The sequence below is a fragment of the Epinephelus fuscoguttatus genome, linkage group LG17 (genome assembly GCF_011397635.1).
Source record: "Epinephelus fuscoguttatus linkage group LG17, E.fuscoguttatus.final_Chr_v1".
NCBI lineage: Eukaryota > Metazoa > Chordata > Actinopteri > Perciformes > Serranidae > Epinephelus > Epinephelus fuscoguttatus.
Genome location: NC_064768.1, coordinates 1,433,395 through 1,459,491, shown reverse-complemented (window position 1 = coordinate 1,459,491; position 26,097 = coordinate 1,433,395). Strand labels below are relative to the sequence as shown.

General features: G+C 42.6%; 1 protein-coding gene across 16 annotated transcripts in view; it reads right to left on the bottom strand.

The window, feature by feature from the left end:
* The window catches only part of epb41a (erythrocyte membrane protein band 4.1a), a 337,203-nt gene that overhangs the window by 93,794 nt on the left and 217,312 nt on the right, over positions 1 to 26,097 (bottom strand). For 11 of the 16 annotated variants that reach the window (XM_049601545.1, XM_049601543.1, XM_049601548.1 and 8 more), the window contains exons 12-16: positions 22,166 to 22,407; positions 20,847 to 20,921; positions 17,792 to 17,839; positions 15,732 to 15,794; positions 5,686 to 5,856 (exon numbers count right to left, since the gene is read on the bottom strand). In XM_049601545.1, coding sequence (XP_049457502.1) covers positions 5,686 to 5,856; positions 15,732 to 15,794; positions 17,792 to 17,839; positions 20,847 to 20,921; positions 22,166 to 22,407 — 599 coding nt within the window. The remainder of the gene's footprint in view (positions 1 to 5,685; positions 5,857 to 15,731; positions 15,795 to 17,791; positions 17,840 to 20,846; positions 20,922 to 22,165; positions 22,408 to 26,097) is intronic. The other 5 variants (XM_049601550.1, XM_049601549.1, XM_049601553.1 and 2 more) reach the window with 5 other exon arrangements.

Below are 26,097 nucleotides of genomic sequence, written 5' to 3'. Positions count from 1 at the left end.
CACAAATGTGTAAATGTTTTATCTGAATTTGTGACTTTAGGGCCATGGAAGTAAAACTGAGTTGACTTGTCAAGGGGTGTTGATCACAAATTACTTAGTCACTCACAGTAAATCTAGGGCAGGGCAGGATTCCAACTTAGAGATACAGCTCAGCTCCTGACCATAGCTCTTGTTCAATGCACTCATTGTTAAAGGAGCAATAAGCGAAATTCATCATTTATAGATTGAAGGAATTAAAAATTGCTATGTGAAGAACTAGAGGTGTAATTTCATCTGGAGTATAGCATGACCTCACACAACCTCTCTCTGTGTTGATCTCCAGCCCCTTGTTTACAAGCTGGTCCAGCTGCGCGTTCATGTACATTCATGTGAACCTCCCCCCCCCACCCCCCAGAGCCTTTGGCCCTCCTTCCCTATAAAAAGCTACAGCTAGTGAGCAATGGCAGCGCTATTTTCGAAGTGAAATAGCGGAGTCAAATGTCTGTTTTAATTAGTGTTACAGTAATGTTAGGCACATCTCGCTATGTTAATTCAATTAATTTTAATGTTACAATCGTAGCATGGGTTAATGTCCGGAGCTTGAGTTATTAGCGGCTCTGTCCCAGCAATGGGTCAGGCGTTACGATTGTGTTAGGTGAGTAGCCCGGCAGCCCAGCTAAAATTTGCAATTAGCATTGTAAAATGTAGCCCGGCGGGCAGCCTGGCGGGCTGTGTTTAGCTATTTCCCTGCGCCTACTTCAGTGATGATGGTACCTGTAATAAATGTAATATACTTGCTGAGATGGAGGTGAGGCTCAGTGACTAGAAGAGCTGGTAAAAGCGTGCCATAGCTGTAAGTTACTCAAGTAGCCGTAGTAGCTCTAGTGCTAACTCCAGGAGCTAACGCTAACGTCCCTACTCTTCTCCGTGAGCCTGGGAGAACTGCCCATTGGTTCGACAGCCCATTGGTTCGACATCCCATTGTTCCGACCATATTAAACTCATTGTTCCGAAGTCCGTTCCGAAATCATCATGATGCCCTGTGGTTAAGGTCTGGTTAGGTTTAGGCACAAAAACCACTTGGTTAGGGTCAGGAAAAGATCCTGGTGTGGGTTAAAATGAAAAAGAAAGTGACAAACACATAAGCCGTGAGCCTGCTTCGCCTTAAGCCGGTTGCGGCGCACCATACGCCCACTGCAAGCCGTTCAGCACCGTGAACAGTCAGACCAATGGGCTGTCGAACCAATGACATGGACCCAAGCCTGGCGGGCTCATGGAGAAAAGTAGGGACGTTAGCGTGGCAGCCGACTAGTGCTAACGCAAACGTCCCTACTCTTCTCGGGGTCATCCCTGTGTTCCCTGGGTTCTATGTTCCCCATTTAACCCTGCAAAAAGGTTCTATGTTCCCCGCTTACACATAAAAGGTTCTATGTTTCCCTGGTTCTATGTTTCCCTCTTACTAAAAAAAGGTTCTGTGTTCCCCGCTTATCCAAAAAAGGCAGGAAACATAGCAGTTGCATTAATATGTTGTTTTAACATCTCTAAACACACACACAACGGAACATAATGAGGAGAAATTACAATCAGAAACTTACCCTTTGGGCGATCTATGGTGGGCAATCTGGGCAATTATATCCTTTACAGAAGGTTTTTTAATCAAGCCGTTAAATGCAGTGTTTCAGTCAGTGCAGATTTCTTCGAGCAGCCAAAGACCAACTGGTAAGAAAAGAATAATTCTCATGGCCGAAATAAAGATAAATAAGCTGTTAAGTGCAGCGTTTTTTCAGGAACTCTGTTCAGTAAATCCACCATGATTATTTATTAGTTTTGTGATAAAAATAAATGCGTCTATGTTGTTGATCATGGATGTTGATATCACCTGTTTAGTTCGGTCCTTCGACCAATCAGAATTCTTCCTCTCTTGTTTTTATGACGGTAGCGTCAGGAGCAGCCAAAGACCGCCTGGTGGCAAGATAGTTATCTACCAGTGTTTGTAAACAAAAGAATATTGATCATGACCGAAATAAAGATAAATAATTATGTACAGTTAATGTGTTTCCCCGTTTGCTTATGGGTACAGGGAAAAATGTATGAAACACATAGTTTACATAGTTTAGTTTATTTAAAGCAGAACTTACAGGCATGGACGTTAATATGAGACAGGACAAAAACAGGAAGTGACGCTACTTGCACAACTGGAAGTTCAACATCGTGGCCATGAAACAAGTCAAACTTCTCAAACTACACCCTTGTGTGGCTTGATGGGCTGTACGACACATTAGGAGGAGACAGAGAACCACCTCCATCCTTCCTGACACTAAGGTCTGTTATGGCCAGAGCCAGAGCTACTGTAATGCCCCCCATCCCAGCTACAGTTACTGATGTACGTATCCAAGGTCTGTGGGCTGAGACATGGGGCAGAAACAACTTCCTGTTGCATCAAGATGATGAGTGGGGGATAGCAGTCTTTGCCACAGAGAACAACCTGAGACAGCTGCAACGTTGTAGGACAGTATATATGGATGCAACATTCAAGTCATGCCCACGCCCCTACAACCAGCTCTTCACTATACTTGGGGATGTCCATAACTTTGTTGTCCACCCTTGTGCACGTCCTGATGGAGCAACGCACAACTGGACACTACTGTCAGGTGTTCCAGTCTGTGAAGGCTGCAGCAAGGAGAATCACTCACCACCATTGCCAGAGCAAACTATTACTCAGCATTAATAGAAGACAATAAGAACAACCCCAGGTTTCTTTTCAGCACTGTAGCCAGGCTGACTGAGAGTCAAAACTCTATTGAGCCTTGTATTCCTTTAGCCCTTAGCAGTAATGATTTTATGAGCTTTTTTAATGACAAAATTCTAACTATTAGAGGCAAAATTCATGACCTCCTGTCCTCAGATAGTACCTATCATACCTCAAACACAGCTGTAAAACCTAATATATATTTAGATTGCTTCTCCCCAATTCCCCAACATAGAACTTTTTTTACAGGGTTAAATGAGGAACATAGAACCCGGGGAGCATAGAACCCGGGGAACATAGATACGCTCCCCTCTTCTCCGTGAGCCTGGTGGGCTCACAGCCCTGGCTCACAGAGAAGAGTAGGGACGTTAGCGTGGCAGCCGACTAGTGCTAACGCTAACAGGAAAGCAGGGAAATAGCTAAACACAGCAGAGACTGAGAGTGAGTGAAAGACATCACTAACTGCTAAACTAAGCCAAACTAAATTGGCTGTTTAGGTTTTATTTCCTCGCCCCTGTGGCGAGTGAATCTGCCTGTAGTGAAACCGGGGCTAACCGGTGCTTCCTCCTCAGGCTCCACTTCACTCAGCTGCCAGCACAGCCAGTTGGCCTCCGCTAGCTCTCTGTTTGGATCCAACCAGAGCACCAAGCCCTGGTTTGTTATTCAGGTTAATGTGGGAAGAAGCAGCGGGTATATCGGGCAGCTGAGTGAAGTGGAGCCTGCGGAAAAAACACCGGGACCGTCTGGATGTAATAGCCCGTGGAGAGGCTGCATCCTCGGCTGCACAGATGAGGTGAGTGGGGTGGGGGGTGGAGAGCAGAGGTAGAGGGAGGAGTGGCTCATGACACACTTTGTTTTGGTCTACAGGCAGTGCACAACAGCAAACCTAGCAGTGAAACAATTTCGCTTTTTGCCCCTTTAAGTGGCTTTGGGCAAAAGCATCTACTGAGTGATTGGCTCATGTAATGTAATGTAATGTAATGGCTCACAGCCATTGCATTAGTATGAAAAATCATCATTTAACAACACTGTTTCAAGGCACTCTATCTGAAGTAGCTCTTGTAGGATGCACATGTTATGGTCTATGAAAATACATTTTTATGCTCGTCAAGCATTTCCTAAAAGCACACATTATTAAACCAAATTAACAAGTTATTAAAGTGAGTGTACAGACGGGCTCAGTGTAGGAAAATGTGTGCATGAATTTAACTGTGCAAACTGAGCCAACACTTAAGGGGAATCCCTAAACATGTCTTTATCCCAGGACCTCTATAATGTGCATAGCCTATTCAAAAATAAAAACGAGAAATTATATTTGTTTTCAAAATGTTTTTAAGTAATGCAATACAACTGAAATCACACACTAACAGGTATCCAATATATTATTTTTTCCTACCATAGCACCAGTGTTGGGAAGGTTTCTTTTCAGATGTAATAGGTGAGGGATTACTAGTTACCATGTTAAAAATGTTTAAAAAAAGTAATATAACTTTTATAATTGCTTCATCATAGTAATGTAACTTATTACATTTTATTACTTTTTGATTACTTCTCTAACGAATGTTTTAAACTGGGCAACAAAATTGAAAATTTTCTAGGAAGAGGCTGGGTCAAAAGCAGGCAGTACTGCACTGCGAAAAAACGCAAAGCAACAGAATGAGTGGTAGATTCTCCATATACACATTCTACTGAAAAGAACAGATTCAGATGAAACCCCTTTGTAATCACCAACATTTTAATTAGTAGCTGTAATTAATTATGTTTTTTTCAGTAACTGTAGCTGATCATGATTATATTTCTTTTGTAATTTTATGACATGTAACTAGTTACTTCCAATACTGCATATGACCCTTGGTGATATGATAAACATGACACAAAAACTGGCAGCGGCTCCTACTGTGGGCTTGACGTCTACTTGAATCAGTCAGTACGTTTCCATGACATTAGAGAAAACACATTTTTTGTGTTAGTCCAACTAAAACCAGACTTTTAAAATACATGTAGACATGTTAATTGGACTGAAAACGTACTAAATTGAATTTCTCAAAGTCGGACTAACATACCCACATAATGCAATTGGGAGTTAAATTACTCTTTCATGTATACAGTCAATTGGACCCAAACTGGCCAAGGCGCTCTGCCCAGCATCCACAGTTTGCGCCCCAGGCTTTGACCCAGAAGTTGAATAGCATTAAATGTATAATAGAAGAAGAAGCTGGTAACAACATGGTGAAATCTACATTCAGAGCCATGCATTTTTAGATGGACGAGGAGACACAGATCATGCTATGTCAGCTGAAAGAGTTAAGTATTTGAAAATACATGGATGGGAGGAAAACATGGAATGGCGATTGTTTGTTTGGTCTGTAGAAGGTCAGTCGGAAAAAGGTCCAATACTAGCAAGCTAAAAGGGGGCATATCTGCACCTATTGTAGAGGAGTCGGATATACTTTTGTCAATAAATCGTTCTACTGTGCTTATACACTGGGACAAGGACAGCAGTCTAATTAAATGGCTTAGTCAAGCTATACCTTCGCTCCACTTAACTGTGCATGGAAACGTGTCGACTCTCCTGGCCCAAGTGTCTTTACTTCCTGAAAATCTAACTGAGGCTGCAGTTAGTGGTGTATAACCTGCTAGTTAGTCGGCTAGCACACTGAGTTAAAAACAAAAATATTCAAGCTACAACTCAATGCAGTAGAGAGTATAATTTTACATTTTAGAAAAAATACTCTAGTTTGACATGTTACCTCGAGTCAGGAAGCAAGAACTACAGAAGATTAATCTCTGTGTGTTTGCAGCACAGGGGAAACTTGTAGCATAGCCAATGACATAAAAACAACACAGTGGCTTTAAACCGACAGCTTCTATGTGGATGATCTGACACTGTAGATGAAATAATGTCTACTCAACAGTAATCAACTGTACTGCTGAAGTACACAGGTTGGTGGACTCACCGCTGGTTGCAGCTGGCCATTGATGCTCGCTGTGCGAAAGGGGGAGTTGGTGGACAGACGCTTGTCCCACTCACTGGGTCGAGGCTCTGGTACAGACTCCATAAAACTCCTCTTCAGCTCGCTGATGCTAGTGTGGTGACGCATGATCTCAGTCTGGGTCTTATCCAGGTCCTTCAACAAGAATGTACAAGTCAGACTAGGTAGATGAAAGGGAAACAAGAACAGAAAATGATTAAATAAAGTTGTGAAAGAAAGGAAGAGGGAAAAGGAAGTGAAAAGAACATACAGAAGATAAATATATGGGTAAAGAAGGGTAACACATAGCCAAAAATAATAAATCACCCAGACTGAAAAAGAGCACGCTCAGTTCTTTGACTGAGCCTGCCTATTCCCAATCACATGCTAAGGTCAAGGAAGAATATATTATTCAGACAAACCAGACACCAGACTGCATGGGAAGGAGTCATCATTTGTCTCCTGTAATCTGTCATCCATATTTGAGCCCAGCAGCAGTCAATGATATTTGGAGTTTACAGCCATTTCTAAATTTCTCGTGTGGGTTATGACAACATAAATAAAGCAGTGGAGACACAGAGGATGTTTCAAATTGTGTTCACTAAGGCATCAGTTCATTGATTATGGCTTCCATCACAGCCAGCAGACGTGGAAAACAGAAGGTGTCATGTTTCTCTGAAAAACCTGGATATGATGAGCTGGTCTGACAGAACCAAAGCAAGGAAGGGAAACATCCAACCTCAGCCGAGTGCAGGACAAAGGAAGCATCGAATGGAAAAGAAGAGGTGTGTAGTTTGTACACTGAGTATTGCAAGATCAAAAAAGTATTAAAACTATGAAGACACAAAGTGTGAGAAATAAAGAGAAAAGTGTATGAATGTTTTGCCTGCTGTCTTTAAGGTCAAGATTAAACTATTTACATACTGTTTAGGCTACAGCCTTTTTAGGTATACAGCTATTGTTTTTGTATGATAGGTGTTATTTCGCATCACATGATCACCTTATGCCGGGTTCAAACTACACAGTGTAAGCCTGACGATAGCCGACACAGCGTTGTACGGTGTCGGCTTGGATCATGAACAACAATGAGTGTCGTACACGATAATCCATAGTTTTCTTGTGTAGTGTGTCACAGTAGACGACAACCGATGCCGCATTTGGGACGCCTCACAACGTCCTGACAGAAAGCCGAGCAAGATTGATTTTCTTTTTGTCTTCTTTTTGATCCGTCACAGCTGTCACTTTGACCAATAGGAACACAGAGTGATCTGCTCCCGTAGATAACTGTATGGCAACAACACCCCAGCCTTTTTGATATTACCACTAGGGGTGTTACCACAACAAAGTAAAAAGGAAAAATGATGGTGTGAAACAGCAGAGACTTTTTAACAACCCAGTGAGTACTGCCATTAGCATCAAGAATGTAATTTCTTCTTGATGGAGATGGATATAGAGGAATAAAATTAAAAAATAGGGGAGGGACTTTTACTTACCACAACTGCAGAGGGTACCAACTTCATTTGAAACAGAGTACATTAGGCCTTTATTTCCAGACACGGGCCTTTATTTTATTTTTTTAGGTTTTTATTGTAAAACATTTGCAGGACCTTGTGGAGAATTCAGTGACTTGCATAGTTTTTACACGGTATTTCAAATGTAGCTCCTGCCATCTGGTGGCACTTTTTATATTGCTACAATAATATTTTGGCTGGGATATGAACAGCCACTGTGACAAAAATAACAGTGATGATAATAAAAATAGGACAAGAATCATCCGATGACATCATGCATGTTGTGAAAGACAACCAACGATGATTGGTCATGGACCATCATGTGGTCTGTCATGTCTGTCGGCCAAGTCACGGCAATATTTTATGACTCCATAATCACCTAATCTAAAATAGTGACTGTCAGAACAGACAAAAATGTTGTGTAGTCTGAACCCGGCAATACAGAGCTATCATTTCATCTATACACACAGCCTTCTCAGTAATCACATCAATGATGACCCAGCCAAGACATTTAAGATACAACGTTGATGTTTGCAGTATTCAGTGTGCAGACCTCCTCTTTTTTTCCATTGAATCATAATTGTGAATGTATTCTTAATGATCAAACACCATGACAATGACTAAATATTGTGCTTGCAATTTTAAACTAGACTCAAGGCTAGTTTTTTTTTTTTTTTTTTTGCTATTTTAATGTTTGCACTGTTTGCTCTGTTTTCTTAATGTTGTTTTCTACATCTATTCTATTTTTACTATTGATGTTGTTTTAACTCTGTACCCACCCATGTGCAGCACTTTGGTCAACTGCCGTCGTTTTAAATGTGCTCTAGAAATAAATCCTGACTTGACTTGACTGACTAGGATGTAGCTGTAAGCTAAGCTAAGCGAAACACGTCCTGGAGCTCCAGTTTCTCTTTATTGGAACAAGAGATGAAATTGATCTGCTCTTCAGGGTTTGATGGTTAGCAAGCTATTTCCTAAAATTTCCAAATGTTGTTTTCATTATGTGAAGCCATGTGAAATAACAGTGTGATAGTGGCCATTAAGTAGTGCTTAAATAAGTGCATATACTATTTCATAGGTGGTACGTAGGCTGAATTGGAGAAGCAAATGCACACAGTATAGACACATGAGGAGGGGGGTGACACGTCGCATGAGTAGTACCCTGAGACTGTACCCAGAACCAACTTAATGAGGTACAGAAATGCTGTAAGGCGAGATTGCTACCAATAACAGGAATCCCTGTGGGTTTTTCACACTGAGTCATCCCTTTTACACTACATGTAGGCCTTTGTTTCAATAGCAACATGGAATATGTATAATTTACTAATGCAGCTTTAAAAGGGAAATTCACCAATATACTTTTCAGAGCAGCAGTAATCACATCATCCCTCTCTTCTGAACGATACAAACCCAGCACAGAATGGCACAGCGATCAGTAATCATAGCTATACACGTTCACATACATAGTAAATACAGTAGAGGCACTGCAAGGGAGTAACCGTAAAACTTCAATTAAAAGACTAGTCCCTCTTACTAGCCTGGTGTGACTACACATTTTGACATACACAGGCCTGTTTAAATTAGAGGCCTGGTCTGGTTGTCATTTTTTGTAGAAGTCCTTTGGATGTCTAAAACCAGGTTGTTGGCAACCTCAAATTCTGAGTCCATTCCTCAACTACCCTGTGAATTTTTCATATTCCTTAAGTCCATAAAGGTCCTCAGATTAAAAGAATCAAAAAGGATTTTTCCCAAAAAGTTAATCCAAGTTGTGAGTATTGTTTTAACAGGATAAAGTGGGTGCCAGGCGCCGTAATTCTTGAGTGCCGTATCTCTCTCTCTCTCTCTCTCTCTCTCTCTCTCTCTCTCTCTCTCTCTCTCGCTCTCTCTGATGTGCTACCTGTTAAGTGATATATTATCTGAAGCTTAATATCTTAAAAGTAATATTCATAATGGTTTAAATTAACAATTTGATTGTATTTCCCAGTCTTTGCTGAGCAAGATTTTTGTGTGAATGGAATTAAAGGCCTGTCCCATATAGACGCCTGTCCCAAATATAGGCCTACTGATATTAGCGATTTGAGAAAATAATAGCCCGGGCTATTAATTGAAGTTGTAGGGGTTCTAGGAGTTCTAGGTACTCCTCTGGCATCTGTTTTGAATGTTTGGTATGTCAATTTCCGCTCGTTACATGCAAACTTTCTTTTCAAAATAAACTTCCATGTTCACAAGAAACATAGGTTTTGTCACCAAAATTACTTCATGTTTTAGACAACAAAGCTACTTGGTCAGGTTTAGAAAACAGATCATGGTTTGGGTTAAAATGATGTTTGTCACAATTTAAGGTCACAACTGTGAAGCCTGCCTGTACTCTACGTTCATTTCATTCATATTTGTGCACGTTTTCTGAGAGCTTACAGATTTGGACAAATTGGAGCAGGACCACTTGAGATTGTGGAGGCAGTGTAGCATAGTTCAAGCAAGATACGACCGTAGGAGACATTTAAGAAATGGCGGAATGGAACAAAGAGTGAAAAGAATTCACTATCCACGTCTTGATGTATTAAATTGCCTTACAAACCACCGCCATCTAGAGCGTTGCCTCCATTAAATGGTACGTTATTGCAACCTATCCCACTGCTGCCCTGTTTGTTGTGTGAAACTTTTGACTCCAGTCTCTAGAGCCATCTCTTGGTTGTATTTATGGACCCTTTTACTGTTAGTAACCAGTATGATGTTTTTTGGTGGGCGGGGCTTAGCTGGAGGCAAAACAATCCTCCACAGACCTTAGGGAGCGCTAGCTAGCAAGTTCTGTTGGCTTGTTTTAGACAGTGAAGGAAGATGATACGAGTCTTTCTGAACAGGGTGTGTTTAGAAATACTCATTCTGATTGCCGGAACACACTCTGGCACAAACTGGGCTGTTTGTAAATTTGGAGCGCTGTCAGAATGTACCGTTCAGTTATCCAGAGCACTGCACTCTTAGAGTGCTGGAGTGCACCCTAGGCACTTTGTCTGGGGAGACGGAGCAGCAGAGCACCGAGCAGAATGAATGTGTGATTAACATAACTGTCATTTATATAGAAATACAACATCCCATTTCTTCAGTCAACAGGGCTTTAATTTTAGTGTACAGTGTCAGACTGAATTTACAAACCCACCAATTTAAGGTCACTCACTCTCTGGGACCGCAAGTGTTACTTAGAAAAGTAAATACTGGCAAGCTGGACCAGACTGGCAGACACGTACGCTCTCACTCAGTGGATGATGTTTGACAGGATTGCCAGCTTTGTGGTTGATTACTATGCCAATCTTACAAAAATGGACGACATTTTAATGGCTTCCTCTATTTGTTTTTGCTATAGAACTTATGGTTAGCTAGTGCATGAAAAAATTAGTGTTACAGAGAAATATTCCTCTCAATACCTCCCTGATATCTGATATTAAATCCAGAATTGAATTTAAAATCCTACTGTTAACTTATAAAGCTCTAAATGGTCAAGCTCCGTCATATCTTAGAGAGCTCATAGTGCCTTATTATCCCACCAGAACACTGCGCTCTGAGAACGCAGGGTTACTCGTGGTCCCTAAAGTCTCCAAAAGTAGATCAGGAGCCAGAGCCTTTAGCTATCAGGCTCCTCTCCTGTGGAATCATCTTCCTGTTACGGTCCGGGAGGCAGACACCGTCTTCACATTTAAGACTAGACTTAAGACTTTCCTCTTTGATAAAGCTTATAGTTAGGGCTGGCTCAGGCTTGCCCTGTACCAGCCCCTAGTTAGGCTGACTTAGGCCTAGTCTGCCGGAGGACCCCCCTATAATACACTGGGCACCTTCTCTTCTTCTTCTTCTCTCTGTCTCTCTCTCTATCTCTCTGGTATTCTATTACTGCATCTTGCTAACTTGGCCATTCTGGATGTCACTAACTCGGCTTCTTCTCCGGAGCCTTTGTGCTCCACTGTCTCTCAGATTAACTCATATCGCAGCGGTGCCTGGACAGCGTGATGTGTGTGGTTGTGCTGCTGCCGTGGTCCTGCCAGATGCCTCCTGCTGCTGCTGCCATCATTAGTCATTAGTCATACTTCTACTGTTATTATACACGACTATTGTCACACATGTATACTGCCAGATATTAATACATACTTTCAACATATTGTACCACAGTAGCCAGAACTATAATATTATTACTTTCAATAATGTTGTTGTAAGCTACTGTCATTACCTGCATCTCTCTCTCTCTCTCTCTCTCTCTCTCTCTCTCTCTGTCTCACTGTGTCATATGGATTACTGTTAATTTGTTATGCTGATCTGTTCTGTACGACATCTATTGCACGTCTGTCCGTCCTGGAAGAGGGATCCCTCCTCAGTTGCTCTTCCTGAGGTTTCTACCGTTTTTTTTTCCCCGTTAAAGGGTTTTTTGGGGGAGTTTTTCCTTATCCGCTGCGAGGGTCATAAGGACAGAGGGATGTCGTATGCTGTAAAGCCCTGTGAGGCAAATTGTGATTTGTGATATTGGGCTGTATAAATAAAATTGATTGATTGATTGAGATGATGTAATCAGGGTTATCTTGCTTTGGGTTTGAAACATGTAATTTGTGGTGTGGAAATTAAGGGTGTTCTCACACTTTCAAAGTGAAGAGCAATGACTGAGCATTTTTGTGCATATGAGAACACTCCAAGAGAACTCAAATCCCTACGCAGTTAGGCACTGTTATTGTTTAACGGCGCCCAGCGGCATCAGGGGAAACGTGGCGGAACAACAACAAAAGTTAGGGGACGGAAGTCCGAGTAAGGTGGGCAGGAGGGGTGGTGGATGAGTCCAAAGGCCACAGCCTTTCACCTAGGAGGCCGCTGTTCACTTCCCTTAAGATTGTAAAGCCAATCCCTGTTCTTTTTTCCTAAAACCAACCACATGCTTTTGTTGCCTAGACCCAACCATGTGCATGTGTTGGCAAAACATAACCACGTGCATTTGTTGTTGAGGGAAAATCATGTCAATACCCAGTGTTGTTTTGAGTGTTCTATTGAGAGACTGTATCCAAACTGTAGATTTCCTGTGAAAACAGAAGTGTATTTTGAAAATAGTCAATACATGTAACAGAATGAAGTTAACAGGGCGTAGCAGAAGATCAACATCCAGGTTACCAAGCACGGCGTATCTCAATGTGGAAAATCCATGACCAAACATCGATATGTGATGAGGTCAGAGACATGTTCCCTCCAATATTTAGAACAGATGAAATTGCCCCCTCCCCCCCAAAACATAACACCAATGACAACCCCCTCTCCTAAAGAGGTAAAAACCACATCCCAGTGGCTCTAAACACTTATATATCTTTCTTAACCATTTCCCAACTATTTCAAACACTCCTACTGGACCATACCATAATGGTATAGTCCGGTACCCAACACGTTGCCTCTCTCAGTTGCCCCATTGCAGAGTTGCCGTCGCGTTGCATGTGGTTAACATTCATAAGCATGCTTATGTCGGAGCAAAGGGTGTTAGCAAAGATAGATTCGTCAAACAAGAAAATTTAAGATCTTTCGAGAGCTACACCAGCAGATTGCAAACACCCGTGCCGAACACACCAAGGCAATGAAAGAAGTTGAAGAAGTTAATGCTGTGCATGCTACGTGCCTCATTAGCCTGGAGGACGGGGCTAATGCCTACTCGGACATGATCGTCGAACTGGAAAACACAGTGAAATCACTCATCTCCAAAGTAAACCAGCTGGTTGCTAAGACAGAAGACTAGGAATCTAGGCAGTGGAGAGACAACTGCAGAATCATCTGCATGGATGAAGGCCTTGGTGAAACACGACCGGAGCTTGCTGTTGCTAAGATGCTACAAGATGCGCTAGCCCTCGACTACTCTCCAAAGTTGGACCGGGCTCACAAGAGTCTGCAGCCCAAGCAGAAAGATGGGAACCCACCTAGACCCATTGTGGTTAAGTTTCAAAACTTCTAGGAGAAGGTGGACGTCCTGCGGAAAGCTGCGGCAGCGGGAGCCATCTTCCACAACAACAGGCAGATCCACATCCACTACACACCCTTGGTTAGGGCGAAGCGGGCTGCCTTCATTGAGGTCAGGGGGCTGCTGCGCCGCTGCCCCGAGGTCAAGTATGGCATCTCGTACCTGGCTATACTTTGGATAACTACTCCAGGCGGTGAGCAGAAATTGTTTGATAACGGATCCAAGGCCAGAGCCTATGTTATGAGCAACTTACATCCACGAAATTTGGAGACGGAGTGAGTATTATGTGCTCAAAATAATTGTCTGTTTCCAGCCAACATGCTAGCATAATAGCTAACCACTATGTCTAACCTGCTAGCCGCTGGGCAGCCAGACATTATCTATCAGCATTTGCTGGATGCTTAGGCACAGACCCTCACTTAATGTGTCCCCGCCCCCCCCAGTGTTGAAATGAAAGTTACGTTCATGTGTCTAGCTATGGATCAGCCAATCAATCGAAAATGACTATATGTGTAAACACACTCAAAGAGTGTTTTCACATGCAGTCCTTTTCAAACAAAGTGGACCAATAGAAGAGGGACTCTTCTTTTTGCACTGTCAGTTCATTGAACAGAGGACCGCTGCATGCTCCATCGTCCGTCTTGGTGCACCGCCATGATTAACATCTCCTCGTCCATGGTGTCAAAGGGGTGAAATGACGTCTGATAACCTCTAACCTGTTGATTTCAGGCCAGCCTCTGCCCATTATGTAGTTTTCAAGGTGTAGTGCAGGGAAATATGAACCGCCGTGAACACTGTGTATTTTATTTTGAAAATTAACCGGATGTTTTATTTTGTTTCTGTGCACGACCTCCTGCCCCGCACCATCTGCTCTGTGCTGAATTGCTGCATTGTGCTCCGGCGTCTGGCAAAAATAGAAGTCCTGCATATCTGTTGCGGAGGGCTCCGGAATGCCGCAGCTGAGACAGAGTCGGAACGCAGCACAGCCGCAGCCGGTGGAAACACACACATTGACTAGAATTGAATCCTATCAGCTCCTCTGCCGTGCCGAAGCGCAGACACAACCAACACCCATCTGGTGGAAATTGGGGGTTAGTTCTCTTTCTGGTCAACTTCAGTTCTGAGGGGTTCTCTGTTCTCTCTGTGTTCACTATAGTTCCTCTGGAGCTCATGCCTTTACTGCTTTGGAGAGAGGTGGTGATTCTTATGTTGTAAAGTACTTTTGACATAGGTTTTTTTTTTTTATTCTACTTTGACACAGCACTGCAGAGTGTTTATGAAGCCCCACACTTTCATATGAACTGAAAATTGGAGGCAAACCTAAGCGTTTCTGTCTGTTGCAGACAGTTGTCATGTGATGTGTTTTTCACGGCATACCTGGAGAAAAACAGCAGTTTCTTGCTGAGTGTTCCTCATCCTCATTATTGCTAGCATAACCAGTGGACATGGCTCTGTCTATTTGTCCACTGAGTGTCCCAGTACATTTGCATGTCATCTAGAGGGCTAAAGTAAGGGCAACAAGGGCAAAGTTAATCTGGTGCGCTATGTGTCAACCCAGCCTCATGCCAAAGTCATTGAAATCTGGTGCTTGGTCAGTGACTTCCGGCATCAGACACTGACAAAAAGTGTGGCTGCATGTAACAGGCTGATGTTGACACAGCGTTCCAGAACGTCAACAACCAACACACACAGGGGACCTTGCACAATATCTCGACAAGGAAAGTCCATGACCAAACATCGATATGTGAAGAGGTCAGAGTGAGAATGTGTTGTGTTCACAATGCACGTTAAGCAACCGCAACGCAGACTTGAGGCCAACTGTACCACCTTTCAATGAGGTCTGAGTATGGTCTGTTTCAGAAGGATCTGAGTTCTCCTGGAGTGTTCACATATGCACAAAAGATGCTGAGTCATCGCTCTGAGTCTGTTTGGAGGACTGAAAGGGACCAAGTGTGAAAACACCCTAAAAATGAGTGCATTTACCAGGCATGGAAGGGGTTGTGCCACTCTTTTTAATTTGTAAAATCATTTTCCCTTACTTATGATAAACAGTGGTTGCTTACAGCTTTAGACATTTTTATAATTAACACTTTTTAAAAAATACATCTGTTTTTTGACCACAACAAGACTTAATATTTCATACAGATAGATGGAGTGGATTGTTTCTCCTGAAGATCCACATCCTCACATAACTGAAAACAGGCATATACAGTATATATTTGAACTGCAACAGCAATTTTATTGTGATTCCATACAGCATCTTTAGTTTACCAGTTTAAACTTTATAACCTATGTTAGAAAAGACACCTTTCCCAATCATATATTTGATCAAATGAAAATATGAAATTACAGACAATGTCTGAGTAAAGTGAAGCTACTTGCATGAGAATCAGAGAGGAAAATAGTGCATGCCAAGCCTTTAGGGTTAAGCTGAAAACAAAGCAAAAAATGAAGAGAAACAGAGGTGTCAAAACAAAAGCAATGCTCATGCAGGCAGAAAAGCAGTGACAGCAAACAGCCAGAACAGATATCTGAAGACTGAAGATACAAACCTCCAACATTAAATTGCTATGTCTGATATAAATAGTTTCACCCTCAAGTTTCTTTGCTCTTTTCTGTGGAAAATGAGGACAAAGGAAGAGCTGGTTGGAAATAATGCAGAATTCATTCAAACATTTTTATATTTGATTTGCAATGGAATCCAGGGAGCAGCACTGACTATGGCCATAACATGAATCACAAAAAATCAAAACGCTAATGGGTTGCAGTTCCCAGTGTGCCCAGCTCAGCGGGGGAAATGTGATGAATTCAGCTACACACACAGCAGTCATGTGTATGAGAAGCCAGGTGGATACACACTCGCTGATGTGAGTAGAAGTCACATGCTATGCATACAAAGGTTGCTGCAGTGCAGTGTACAGGACAAGGAGCTAGCTGTGCACCTGCTTATCACTTCAGGAATTTGCACGTTTTTAAAAAAAATTACTCTATTGTCACTGTTTTCACATTTCAGTGTATTAATATGATTGATATTTTCTTTCACTTTCAACCTGCAAATCATCACCTTTTGAGCTGATATGGTGAGTTAGACAATCATCAGTAACAGATTAGCATCCATGTGGAGTCCTGTTGAATGTTAAGTCCAACATTGACTCTTTTTAAGCATCAGCTGCTAAATGCTTCACTATGTTGTGCTGAGCTTTAAAACCATTATCTGTATCACAGTGTAGTGTACCCATTACACAAAGGCCTGGAGTAATATGGCTATTGTTATGGAACAATTTTGTGATTTCTACAGTAGATTTTTGTATGATATGCTTTTGTTTGGGCAGATAAGATTACATGTGCATGCCTTAGTAATTCCTGACTGTCCACATACACTGTACAGTTGCTATTTTTACACACAATATTGGCCCAAGTGCTCAGTGTCTCCAACAACTCCATAGCCCCTCTTCGGCTGATGATATGACTCGAATTAAATGCTCAGAAAACAAACAAAAAAATGTTATGTTAAAGTGACATAGAATTTCTGTCATGTGACACATTTATTTTGTGTCTGGTGAACAACAACAACAACAGCTTTGCTCCATTAACTCTAATGCAATCGTTTCAGATTTCCTTCATTTTTAGGCTGGTTTGGATTTCGAGCTAAATGTTGTGCCTGGGGCACATGTATTAATGATACTCATTCCCTGGGGAGGTTGGAAAAAGATATTTGTTTCTTCCCTGTTCCAAAACCAAAATCAAACCCTGGAAAGTGTAGGGTTAGCTAGCTAGCTACTGAGGATATAACCTACTAAATGTATACACATGCTGCTTTTGCTTTTTTTTTTAGTGATGATAATGAACACTTAACCTCCTGAGACCCAAACTTTTATTTGGTATACATTTTTAATTTCTCCTAGCTATTTAGGATTAGTAGGACCCAATAAGTATAAAAAACTAAACATCGTCAATGATAATGAAGTCCCAATGTCTTCATATGAGACGGTTGCACCATACAGTGAAATTGTTAATTACCAGTCTCCCTTCACGAAGACAAGGCAAGACAATAATAAAAATTAGAATTAAAGTTAGATCTATGAAAAATAAATAAAAATAGCAGAAACAAAGAAATAAGTTTAAAACCCTGATTTAAAATGTAAAGTGCACCATGCCTCATGCAAATGTTGCAACAAGAAAGTTCAAGTTAAACACACAAAGACGATGCAAAATCAATCTGTTTTGGTCTGCAAAATCCTGGAGGGACTGAATCAATCAGCAAAAATGCTCATCTCTGGTTAAGAGAAGACCCAGCAAAAATGGGTCTTCTCTTAACCAGAGATGAGCATGTGAGTATGACCAAAGGTATCCTCCTTCTTGCAAATGTTCTTATGTAAAGAATATAGCTACCTGTTTGCTTCAGGATAAGGAGAAACCATGTTTCATACAAGAAACACACTCTTCTGTCAAGCACATGTACAAGCCTTCACAGGAAAACAGCCAGCCAGAAATCATAAAGCAATTAAAATGTCAAACAACAAAGAAGTAAATTAAATGTCTCTTCATGTGTAACTAATGAAGGAATGAGGATGGTGAGTCAGCAGGATCATCAGCCTAGGAGCATGCTAACCTTCCTCACTCGCACCACCTCCGTCTTTGTTTTGTCCTGAGGAGAGTGCTGCTCCACCACCAGAGGAAAGACAGAGTTACTGTTTGTTAGGGCCCTGTTTCAGTCCATCTCAGCACAAACCATTTATAACACAGTCAAAAACACCTGCCTGACAGTCTTTCAAGTTACACTATTAACAAGTGACGAACAATCATCTTCAGTATCTCCTCTATACTGAAAATAAATAGTTCACTAAAGCTGATTTAGTCAAAAACTGATAATCATCCACAAACACTTCAAATTGTAAACCATTATTCTCAAAGAAAGGCCAATACTAAAATTATGGCCAGGGGGCCAGGATGAACAGATGCAGACAGGTTCCTCAGACAAAAATTATCAATTATATTTATTGTAGCTTATGCTCATTATGCAGTATTATGGACATTTTCACATCACTTTAGTGTATCTCTTGTTAGGAAATAATGTTGAAATTCACTAAAAAAATTTCAGTCACTCCTACTTTCATATTCTCTTTATGGGTGTTCAGCTGCTGTGAGTAAATCTCATCACTTCATGCTGATATTTCACATTAAAAGCTTTCTAGGAAATAGGAGCGGGTTATACCATGCCACTACAATGTACAATTTGTAATTTGGTCAGCTGTCACACATTTAGCCATACTGCGTATATTATGGTAGCTATCCCTTAAATATCTGCAGATTATTGATCAGGGCAAATTTCAAGCAATATTGGGTTTTTGTATGATTTTATGTAAGTTTGATTTTGTACTTTGATTCATCACATATTAAATTTGCTGGATTCACTGAACTCAGACATTTTGCTTGGCCATCAATAATTGGAACTGACTGCTCCAGTATTATATCACAATCTATACAATCTATACTGATATTGTGATACACAATACCATTTATCATAATATAAGATTTTATCCATATTGCTGATCTGGGTAGGCAAGAGACAGATTACCCTTTAAGCCACACAAAGTGTTTTAATGTGAAAAAAATGTTCTGAAAGTGTTTAGTTTCATTGGTGCCTCAACAACGTTAAGAAAATCACACACACGAACACACACACACACACACACACACACACACACACACACACACAACAAACAGTAGAATAAAGGCACCTGAAAATAAGTTTTAAATTAAATAAGTGAGTATGACATGACTCTGCTGTTATACTAATAGAACTACTGCTGTGGAAATGTACATCGTACTACAGTATATATATACAGGTAGACCTGTTTGAAAATAAAAAATGTATATATATATATATATATATATATATACAATACAGGCCAAAAGTTTGGACACACCTTCTCATTCAATGCGTTTTCTTTATTTTCATGACTATTTACATTGTAGATTCTCACTGAAGGCATCAAAACTATGAATGAACACATGTGGAGTTATGTACTTAACAAAAAAGGTGAAATAACTGAAAACATGTTTTATATTCTAGTTTCTTCAAAATAGCCACCCTTTGCTCTGATTACTGCTTTGCACACTCTTGGCATTCTCTCCATGAGCTTCAAGAGGTAGTCACCTGAAATGGTTTTCCAACAGTCTTGAAGGAGTTCCCAGAGGTGTTTAGAACTTGTTGGCCCCTTTGCCTTCACTCTGCGGTCCAGCTCACTCCAAACCATCTCGATTGGGTTCAGGTCCGGTGACTGTGGAGGCCAGGTCATCTGCCGCAGCACTCCATCACTCTCCTTCTTGGTCAAATAGCCCTTACACAGCCTGGAGGTGTGTTTGGGGTCATTCTCCTGTTGAAAAATAAATGATCGTCCAACTAAACGCAAACCGGATGGGATGGCATGTCGCTGCAGGATGCTGTGGTAGCCATGCTGGTTCAGTGTGCCTTCAATTTTGAATAAATCCCCAACAGTGTCACCAGCAAAACACCCCCACACCATCACACCTGCTCCTCCATGCTTCACAGTGGGAACCAGGCATGTGGAATCCATCCGTTCACCTTTTCTGCATCTCACAAAGACACGGCGGCTGGAACCAAAGATCTCAAATTTGGACTCATCAGACCAAAGCACAGATTTCCACTGGTCTAATGTCCATTCCTTGTGTTTCTTGGCCCAAACAAATCTCTTCTGCTTGTTGCCTCTCCTTAGCAGTGGTTTCCTAGCAGCTATTTGACCATGAAGGCCTGATTCGCGCAGTCACCTCTTAACAGTTGTTCTAGAGATGGGTCTGCTGCTAGAACTCTGTGTGGCATTCATCTGGTCTGTGATCTGAGCTGCTGTTAACTTGCCATTTCAGAGGCTGGTGACTCGGATGAACTTATCCTTAGAAGCAGAGGTGACTCTTGGTCTTCCTTTCCTGGGTCGGTCCTCATGTGTGCCAGTTTCATTGTAGCGCTTGATGGTTTTTGCGACTCCACTTGGGGACACATTTAAAGTTTTTGCAAATTTCCGGACTGACTGACCTTCATTTCTTAAAGTAATGACGGCCACTCGTTTTTCTTTAGTTAGCTGATTGGTTCTTGCCATAATATGAATTTTAACAGTTGTCCAATAGGGCTGTCGGCTGTGTATTAACCTGACTTCTGCACAACACGACTGATGGTCCCAACCCCATTGATAAAGGAAGAAATTCCACTAATTAACCCGGATAAGGCACACCTGTGAAGTGGAAACCATTTCAGGTGACTACCTCTTGAAGCTCATGGAGAGAATGCCAAGAGTGTGCAAAGCAGTAATCAGAGCAAAGGGTGGCTATTTTGAAGAAACTAGAATATAAAACATGTTTTCAGTTATTTCACCTTTTTTGTTACGTACATAACTCCACATGTGTTCATTCATAGTTTTGATGCCTTCAGTGAGAATCTACAATGTAAATAGTCATGAAAATAAAGAAAACGCATTGAATGAGAAGGTGTGTCCAAACTTTTGGCCTGTACTGTACATATATATATGTGTGTGTGTGTGTGTGTGTGTGTGTGTGTATATATATATTGTAAACAACAATAACAACAATTAAAAGCAATCAAGTTGTGGTTCCATCAGTGGTTCAGCTGATCATGCATAGATCAAACAAACCTGGCTTTTTTTCTCTCTTTCTCCATTGGCAGTGGTTACAGAGGGGGAATGCCTCCGCTCTCTCCTGGCCACTGTCTGGTAGCACAGACAAAGCTCACACATCAGGATCAATTCTTAGCACAACCAGAATTTAAAAAAACCCCCACAAAACCATTGTGTTTACATAAAGACCTTAAAAGAAAAAACAATTTTAAACTGTTGGTAAATTTGTTCAATGTTGCTGTTGTCCCTGGCTAGACTAATTTATACAATGTAAAATGCAGTAGGCTTATGCTAATAACACTAGTCTGTTGTATTTGTGGGGAAAATGTGCCTAGCAAAAGTGAAGTGCTTTATCTGTGAATCCCGTGGGTTATAATGAAGCTGATTTGTGTACTTGTAATTAAAACTGTCTCTATTAAGCCACATTTAACGTGTGTTTTGGGTGTGTTTTGATTCAGCTGAACTTAACAGCAATACACAGACACTCCACCTCCAACTAGTGTTTTAGAGGTGTAACTGCAGAGTGATACAGACATACCACCACACAAGTATAAATGCTCACAACGGCATAGGCCAGGTGCATAGGCTATGGCGTAGGCTCTGCATACAGCTGACGCACAAGGATAAATCCACCTTAAGCGAGGCAGATCAAGAGGCTCACGGCCACTGGAAGAAAGCTGGGTAGTGAAGGGGGGCAAGCCAAGTACACCCCAACCCCCCAAAGCACCCCTTTAACCTTGCTTGAGTGTCCTGTTGGACTTAAAATTGCATAATGCAGTCAACAAAGAGACAAGATGTCCATTGGCAGCTGGGCCCAACTCATGTGGGCCCGATGGGTGCCCCTTTCCAGCCCCGCAGGGTTGGAGAAGGAGGGAAAGAGTCCACTTTCAGAGCAGAGAAAACAAAGTGTGAACATGTTGTCAAAAATCAGGAGAAATATACAAGAATTGTGACCCATGGAGAAAACTGTGGGAGGGCAATGAAAAAAGGGATCTTCCAGGAAAAACTGGGAGTTGGCAAATATAGTGTGGACTGTAGAGAGTTTTAGCCGTACGTGTTAGCAACATATGCTAAGGTTAGTATAGTGTAGGTAACAAGCACCTTTGTGAACAGATCCACCTTGGCAGTGCAATGCATAAAGGTGTTTGTCACTCAGCTTTTTACAATGTCTGGTTTAATGATTTGTATTATGCTCCCTTACTCTGTATCTTAATCCTCAACCTTTAGAACATGATCACTAATTATCAGTGCCCTTTAACCTGTCCTGTTTGTGAATAGAGTGAAAGTTTGATGGTACCTAAAACACATCTGCTGAGGTAAAGGAATGTCACTCCTACCTTGATCTGTGGAGTGGGTCTGGGGCTGTGGCTCTTCGTAAGCTCAGCTGGCTGACTCTCTGCCTTTACCTCTGTCTTCCTGTCTGCAGAGCGGTGGCCTTTGGGTGTGGAGCCATCACGCTGGTTAGAGCGAGCCAAGGTGGGTAGCAGAGGTGAAGGAGTTGCCTCCCCGGGAGACACTGGTGACATGACGGGGGCACTGACCGGACGAGTGGATTTGTTGTCAGGAGTAGATGCCATGGCTGGAATGGACAGATAGGGGAAACAATGGCCTGACTTAACAACAAAGTAAAAGAAAAGTCAAGTATTAATGTGGTATGTGCAGCTTTTAGGAGTATGGGAGAAATTGTCAAAATAACCTTAATCTTAATTTAAAGGTTTAAATTTGGGTGAACTACCCTGCTATCTAGGGATGCACAATATTGGATTTTTTTGCAGATATATGATATGCCGATATATAACACCACCTAATTTAATGATCATCAAGTCTCTTCTGTTGCAGAATTATCATATCATGCATGCATGCATACTCTTATTGTGATGGTCCACCGACAGATGACGACATGAAATAGAATGCTTTTCAATGTATGTAATATTCATTCATTGTGCAAACTAAGACAAAGCATGTTGGCTGACTCTGATACTGATTCAGAAGCTGATATTGGGCGACACCAATGAATTATCAATAGTATTGTGCATCTCTACTGCCATCAAGACAATGCCAGAGCTCCACTGCTGCTCCATTGCAAATGTCTGCTAAGTCACAGTCTGTTAGATGGGCTGGCTTGTGCCTGGCTCTCTGATTTTGCTGCTGAGTTTTTATCTGGTGCATGCACTTCACCAGGTTGGGTGTTCAAACCCTCCTCATCTACGCTGACTGACACTGTCGATGGCTAAATCCACAGTTTCACAAATGACATATGATACATCATTTTTCTGCCATCCTTTTTAAAGAATGACTGTTGGGATTCACTGGACCACAAATGATTTGCCATTTGTTAAGATCTAAACTAAATATGTGAAGGCTTTTCTTCTCAGCATGCTCTTTGTTCTTCAAATAAAGACAGCCATCTCCACATGGGTGCCTCATTCTCACACCGAAATGAGAGACCAGTCTCCAAACTTGATTGGATTGTACTTTTACAGTGACATGTAACTCTGTGATGTTACCCAGCAAACTGTAGGAGAAGTTCTATTCTCTTCACTCTCTTCCTCCTGAGCCGCCAACCAGCTCAGACCCTTGCTCTTGCCCCTTAACCATCGAAGGGGACACTTGCTCTACAGACTCTCTGCCCCGGCTTTTTCTCCCAAGCCGCTAACCAGCTCTTGCTCCTAAGACTATTTTTGCTCTCCTGCTCCTAGACCTGCATGTCCACAGCAGGAGCAGAACCTGGAGACCAGAGAATACAGTGTGCCAAACACTAGGTTTGCAACTAACTTTCCAGCAACAAAGGAGAAACAAGTTGAGTTAGCACCCCAACATTTACCTCTAAAAAGACACCGAGTGACTGGCTTCCTCAGATCTGCAACTTCAGAACAAGGACACAGCAAAGACTGTACCTTGAACCACAGTTCTTTCAAGCCTTCCTCTGCCAGCTAACAAAAGCAGCATGCCACCAAGCAACTCTTCCCTCCATCCATTCAAGGATTGGTAACAAACAACTGGACATAGCATTATTACAGTTGTACAGGCTAAGCAAGACTGTTTAACTTTGTCAATTATGATCTAATGCTGTTATTGAGTTATTGTTGTGATTGTTTGCAGTTAGGTTATTGGTAAGTTGGCTTCACCAAAGCTTAGTGATGTTAGTTTGCTGCTGCTTTTCACAGACAGAGTCTTGCATGCAACTAAACATTTTCTGTACTAACCAAGACCCTTTGCAACACAAATCACATACACATACTCACTCACACATTGGCTTTCAACAGAGCTACAGCCAAAGAGGCAACTCAAAGTTCCCCCTTCTTTTCCTTTGTCTTTGTCCTGACCACACAGTCAGGCAGAACTCCCCCGATCTGAAGCCAGCTTTGATTCGGCCGTCTTGTAGTTCTCTGTTGTCAGCCATTTTGTTTGTTGGTCAAACAGCCCTTTGTTTCACACACCTGCCATTCTCTGTCTCTCCGTCTCTGTCTCTGTCTCTCTCTCTCACACATACACACACACACCACACACATATACACACACCCATGCTTGTATATAGTTAGTTAGTTAGAATTTGTGTGTTTTATTGCTTTGCTGTCTTTGCGAATACATTTATCTTGAATCACACCTGCTGTCTGTTTAATACTTTCATTCATTCATTCATCTTCTAACCACTTCATCCTCTTGAGGGTCGCGGGGGGGCTGGAGCCTATCCCAGCTGACATCGGGCGAGAGGCAGGGTACACCCTGGACAGGTCGCCAGACTATCGCAGGGCTGACACATAGAGACAGACAACCATTCACACTCACATTCACCTAGTCCCCTTTGGACTGTGGGAGGAAGCCGGAGTGCCCGGAGAGAACCCACGCTGACACGGGGAGAACATGCAAACTCCGCACAGAAGGGCTCACACACGCCCGGGATCGAACCGGCAACCGTTTTGCTGTGAGGCGAAAGTGCTAACAACCACACCACCGTGCCGCCCTGTTTAATACTTTATAAGAGTAAATGAATAGTCAACCTCTGCTATGTCAAGAAGTCTGAAATCCTTCAGCCTTTACTATTTATATGGCAATTTTGGTTATGGTTATTAATTTAATTATTAATAAGAATTCCAAATTAATAGTTTGGTGATCCCGCTGGTGGACACCAGAGGTGAGGGGAGCTGTCAGGCTGAAGAAGGAGGCCTACAGGGCATGGTTGGTCTGTTGGTCTCCGGAGGCAGCTGACGGGTACTGGCGGGCCAAGCGGAGCGCAGCAGCGGCAGTCACAGAGGCAAAAACTCGGGCATGGGAGTTTGGTGAGGCCATGGAGAAAGACTATTGATCGGCTCCAAAGAGGTTCTGGCAAACCGTCCGGCGCCTCGGGGGGGAAGGCTGCAACTTGCTCACATTGTTTACAGTAGGGGCGGGGAGCTGCTGACGTCAACTGGGGACATTGTCGGGCGGTGGAAGGAATACTTTGAGGAGCACCTCAATCCCACCAACATGTATTCCAATAAGGAAACAGAGCCGGGGGTCTCGGGGTGGGTCGTCCAATTTCTGGGGCAGAAGTCGCCGAGGTAGTGAAGCAACTCCGCGGCAGCGGAGCCCCGGGGGTGGATGAGATTCGCCCTGGTTATCTCAAGGCTCTGGATGTTGTAGGGCTGTCTTGGTTGACACGTGTCTGCAACACTGCGTGGACATCGGGGGCAGTGTCTCTGGAGTGGCAGACTGGGGTGGTGGTCTCCATCTTCAAGAAAGGGGACCAGAGGGTGTGTTCCAACTACAGGGGGATCACACTCCTCAGCCTACCCGGTAAGGTCTACTCCAGGGTGCTGGAGAAGAGGGTCTGGTTGATAGTTGAACCTCAGATTGAGGAAGAGCAATGTGGTTTTTGTCCCGGATGTGGAACCGTGGACCATCTCTTTACCCTCGCCAGGGTGCCGGAGGGGGCATGGGAGTTCGCCCAACCAGTCCACATGTGTTTTGTGGATTTGGAGAAGGCTTACAACCGTGTCCCCAGGGGCATCCTGTGGGGGGTGCTCAGGGACTATGGGGTTGGTGGTCCCTTGCTAGGGGCCATCCAGTCCCTGTACCGAAGGAGCGTGAGTCTGGTTTGCGTGGCCGGCAATAAGTCGGACCTATTCCCAGTGAGAGTTGGACTCCCCCAGGGCTGCCCTTTATCACCGGTTCTGTTCATAACTTTCATGGACGGAATTTCTAGGCGCAGCCGAGTGGTGGAGGGTGTCAGGTTCAGTGAAGGGAGGATCTTGTCTCTGCTTTTTGCGGATGACGTAGTCCTCCTAGT